At 36.8% G+C, this 4,782-nt stretch overlaps 1 protein-coding gene across 2 annotated transcripts; it reads right to left on the bottom strand.

Moving 5' to 3' along the window:
* Positions 1-1,134: 1,134 nt before the first annotated feature.
* Positions 1,135-4,298, bottom strand: LOC130997369 (rhodanese-like domain-containing protein 4, chloroplastic). 2 transcript variants are annotated; one of them, XM_057922658.1, is made up of 8 exons: positions 3,527-4,298; positions 2,755-2,857; positions 2,267-2,335; positions 2,111-2,179; positions 1,971-2,045; positions 1,813-1,893; positions 1,637-1,735; positions 1,135-1,551 (listed from the first exon to the last, which is right to left on the bottom strand). In XM_057922658.1, the coding sequence occupies exons 1-8, from the start codon at positions 4,132-4,134 to the stop codon at positions 1,504-1,506; spliced, it is 1,152 nt and encodes a 383-aa protein (XP_057778641.1). In that variant the 5' UTR covers positions 4,135-4,298; the 3' UTR covers positions 1,135-1,503. The 2 variants fall into 2 exon arrangements, with proteins under 2 accessions (XP_057778641.1, XP_057778640.1); XM_057922657.1 differs by having other exon boundaries at positions 1,135-1,735; positions 3,527-4,209.
* Positions 4,299-4,782: the final 484 nt, after the last annotated feature.

The following is a 4,782-nucleotide window of genomic DNA, read 5'->3' as shown; positions in this document are numbered from 1 at the left end:
TATATATATATATATATATATATATATATAATGTATCCTTTTGAATTTTATATTTTTATAAGATTTCAAAATTAAATAAAAATATATAATCAATACAAATATCTTTTCTTTTTCCAAAATATTGTGCCTATGGTATCGAATTCTAAAGGAGGAATCTCCCATTCATCTTTTGTTGATCATCCATCAAATTTATGTGTTTTATTATTTGTAAGGGGGGTTAAGTACCACTTTCAACCCAACGTTTACACCCCTATCGCTTTTAATACTCTAACGTTAGGGTTGGCGCTGTTTACTACCTCAACGTATCAAAACTGAAGCAAATCGTCTCCCTGCATTTTAACGGTGCTTAACCCCGTTAGAGCTGCGCCTTGGGCGGCCGTTAAAACGCGGGGGGCAATTTGCTTCAGTTTTGACACGCTGAGGTAATAAACAGCACCAATCCTAACGTTAGGGTGTTAAAGGCGATAGGGGTGTCAATGTTGGAGGGGAAATTGGTACTTAACCCTTTGTAAGGAAAGTTTGTCCATTGACTTGTTACACTCAAGTGCGTTCTCTTTTATTGTAAATTTATATCATGAGAAAAAATTGAATAAAAGAAGATTTTGCTTTCAAATCATTTGTTTTTATTCACTCATTTTCTACAAAAGAGAACTTCGTCATTTCTCATTTTTACTCCAAGAATGAATAATATCATCACACAAAAAATAGAAGGATAATAATATATCTTCGTTGAGTGAAAATGATAGGAATGAGAAATGATGATATTCTCTTTTGTAGAAAATAAATTAAGGAAAGGATTTAAAGAGATAATTTATTTTCTCTCTCATTTTCTTATGATAAATTTTCAACTAAAGAAAATATTCCATCCGTCCCATGAATCTTGACACGTTTGGATTCGACACGGAAATTAAGGAGTTGTAGATTAGTGTTTTAAGTGTGTAGTAAAAATGATAAAGTATGAGAAAAAATGTAATAAAAGTTATAAAGCAGGAGAGAGAGAGTAATAAAAGTGATAAAGTAGGAGAGAGAAGGTAATAATTATTACCCAAAATAGAAACGTGTCAAGATTCGTGGAATGGCCCAAAAAAGAAAACGTGTCAAGATTCGTGGGACGGAGGAAGTACACCTAAAATATGATGACATAAATATACACATAATGTGTATTAATTTGTAGAGTGAAATACGTACAAAGAATTCAATTATAAAAATCCCACGAAAGTACATGTGGTACGTACCCCCATGCTAATTAAATTATGAACTCTTAACACCAATTGTGAACTTATACTTTTTTAGAAAAAGCCACAAGCTATAAATTATGCAAAGTCTAATACGAAAACAAACAATATCGTAATAGTGACCGAGGCCAAAGACTACTTTAAACGTTCATCATTATACATAACTATCGTCGTAGCTATTTAATACTCTACATTTTAAATAGAGTTATAGTTTACACCAAATGTGGTTGTAGTAACGAAAGAACAAGTGCACATAGACGTGGTTGCATTAGGGTTGCGACGGCGTGGGCGACGATGGAGGTCTATAATCAGGATACTACAATCACAAACAAAAAACAACACACGTGACGTGTATGGATGAACGATACCATGCAAAAATATTTATGAAAACAAAAACTCACATTAGGGTATGGCGAAAGCGGCCTTGGAACGTCGGTAGCCTCTGCAGCGACAGGCACGCTGCGTTCACTAAGTTCAGGTAGAATCGCCTTCCCGATTTGCTACAAGAGCCCACCCAAACGGTAAAGATGCGACATGAGATCGATGTAAATGTAATTAGCTAGCATGCATCTGTTACCTGGATATCGTCCACCAGCTCCTTTGGAGCAACCTTGGTGTTTAGCAGCTCTTCAAATTGTTTGATGGTTTTCTTTCTATCCTATTAATTAAGGAAAAATCCACAAACCATGTTACATATTCAGCTACAGAGTCAAACCAGCAACTATACATGCTAACCTCTGCAAATAGGAGTTTCTTGCTCACAAACTGCACAACAGCTGCTGAACCTAAAACTTGGAGAATGGTTTCAGCCTACAAAAAAGGAACATTCAATCCATCATAAAATATACTAGTACTATATATTTTTTATTTTCCACCTCTGTAAAAGCCAATAATCCAAGACCAGCAGCAGCAGCAGCAATGCCGAGGGCCACAGGCACACCCTCCTACATATATATATATATATATAAAATTTCAATTCACAGTAACTACTAATATGCAGCAACAGAGTGATGTGAGTTGGGATTTTTTACCCCCAAAGTATCAATCACATTATTGATATCAAATATTGTCGTCGGAGGTATCCAAGGAAGGCCGCTATTCTGCATTTTCGAAGATCAGTTCATTCTCGAGGAAAATAAGATAACGGTAATGGCGCTTAAATATGCCAACTTTTGCCCAATTCTAATTTTGCGCGTAAAAAATTATGCCTTTAAACACACAAATTTTCAAATGCTCTGATTTTTTACACGTACGGTTGTCAGTTTTAGACAAATTAATGTCATTGTGGCTAGTTGAAATTAATGACGTAGAGTTTCAATTACGTTGTTTAGCACATTGGTCATTTGAACCATGTAGACATTTCAAGCATCTACCTCGACATTAATTTGAGAGCAAACGACAATGGTATAAAAAATTAGAATTATTGAAAATTCATGTATTTAGAGGCAAATTATTTATTTAATGTGCAAAATCAGAACTGAGTGAAAGTTGACGAGCATAAAAAGTGTGTGAAACTAACCACCCATCCTCTTGACCCTTCTGCACCATCTCTTATTGCATATGCAGCTTTGAAGCCGTTAGATGTTACCAGCTCCGCCACAAGCTCAGAGCTCCCGTCAAATCTGGCTTCAACACAACTCAAAAACGTTATTTAAAAAAAAAAAAAAAAAAAAAAAAAAAAAAAAAAAAAAAAACACGATTTGTGAAGATTCATAGAGAATGAGCATCGCATGCACTTAACCATTAAAACTGATCAAATCCCTATTTGATAAACCTTGGCTATGTGTCCTATTGAGGTTATATATGCAGAATATAGTTTGTCTAGCAATAGCTCAAACTAGCTAACTTTAATATAAAAGTTAATCATAACATGCCCAACTTTCAATGTATTTAGAAAAAAAATATATGACTCGTTTTTATTTTAAAAATCCTTAATTTTAGGAAAAAAATTGATTTATGTGATGCCTTACAAAATTGGGCAACGGAATGATGAGTGAATTCATAGAATTCTTCAGGGATTAGTGTTATTCTTATTTCTTCTCATCCACCGGCAAGGTGACCGATCATCCCGTCGCCAGATTTTATAAGGCGAAGCATAATAATGATTTTTTTTCAAAATTAAAGGTCGATCTTTAAAGCGAAAGCATGATTTGGATACATTTTTTGAAAAACTTTGATTAACATTGCACTAATATTTCCAACAAAATCAATAATCAGACGTTTCACACCTCCTCAAATTTCACTAGACCATCAATTCTTGAAGATCAAAACAAAACAGCCTAAAATCATACTTGTCCAATACGAACAATGTGGTATTTTCTGGCTCCTTAAACTTCAAATTCAACTTCTTCAAGAACCCTAGCTTGTCATCGGCGTTGTAAGAAACTACCACCGGCTTCTTCTTCAGGCCTCGGATATTGGGGCTTCCCGCCTGCTTAATCTCCGCCGTTGATCTTATATCAAGCAACTGAGCATTCGCATCGTCCCCCAATTTCGCATAGGCTGTTTTCGCGCTCTCCACTCCCCACGGCTTCGCCTTTCCGAGCAGCAGCCAAGCAACCGCCACCGGCACCGCCACAACCGCCGCCCCACCGCCCGCGATTATGGGATTCTCGGCCGCGAAGCGGATCAAGCCGTCGAGAGCTCCACCGACGTCGAAATCGGACTGCCGCAGGGCTTCGTCGTATGTCAACGCTTCAGCTAAATTAGGGCTCAGAAACGAAGACAGCAGCGCTAAACCGCCGTTGAGAGCTCCTGAAGTGGAGATTGCGCGATTCGAGGTGGCGCAGCTGGGAAAAGATTGAATTTTGACGGGAGAAAGGGTGGGATATTTGTTGGGGTCGGTTTGTTTGGCGAGAATTGGGAGCGGTTTGACTCCAACTGCGTTGAGGGCTTCCATTTCGCCTGCTAGTTGTTGAGCTCCAAAGGCTCTGCAAAATCTGAAAGAGAGGAGCTTTTTTGGGAGGGTGGAGCGCTGAGGTGGAGTGGGCTGACCAATTATGGGTTGCCACGTGGGGCAGTAGATGATCAGCTGTTTTGTGATTGTGTGGCTGAGAAACCATCTATTTGGTGATGAATTTTGTTTTTCAAATAAATATTTGCGATTTTGATTTTGGGTGTGCATTGGTCAAACGATAAATGGTTAATGAGTTAGCGTAAGACTTAACATATTGGGCATCATTAGACTATATATAACTAAGTCTTGTGTTTGGTGTATAAGATTTAATCTTTCCAAGTCCAATACTTAATATCAAGATTACATGATTATTTGTCAGCCCCTATCTCAGCGATAAAAAGAGTCTTGAGCAAATTATACATTTTGGTCGTTGTGCAAGAACTCACTCATGTTGTCACTTTAAGTTCTGTTCAGATTTTATGTATGCATTAGTCTAATTTATAAATGCAAAAATTTCATTAATTAAATGTGAACAAATTGGAAAAGCTTAATGGATGTAAGAAGTAATCTGTTCGAATTTTATGTGTGCTATAATTTAATTTGATTTATAATTTACACTACAAAAAAATGCTAATAAATGACAGACAAAAC

This window comes from Salvia miltiorrhiza, chromosome 8, assembly GCF_028751815.1.
Source record: "Salvia miltiorrhiza cultivar Shanhuang (shh) chromosome 8, IMPLAD_Smil_shh, whole genome shotgun sequence".
NCBI classification, from domain to species: Eukaryota; Viridiplantae; Streptophyta; class Magnoliopsida; order Lamiales; family Lamiaceae; genus Salvia; species Salvia miltiorrhiza.
Note: the sequence above shows the minus strand (reverse complement) of the source record. Positions and strands in the feature narration are given on the sequence as shown.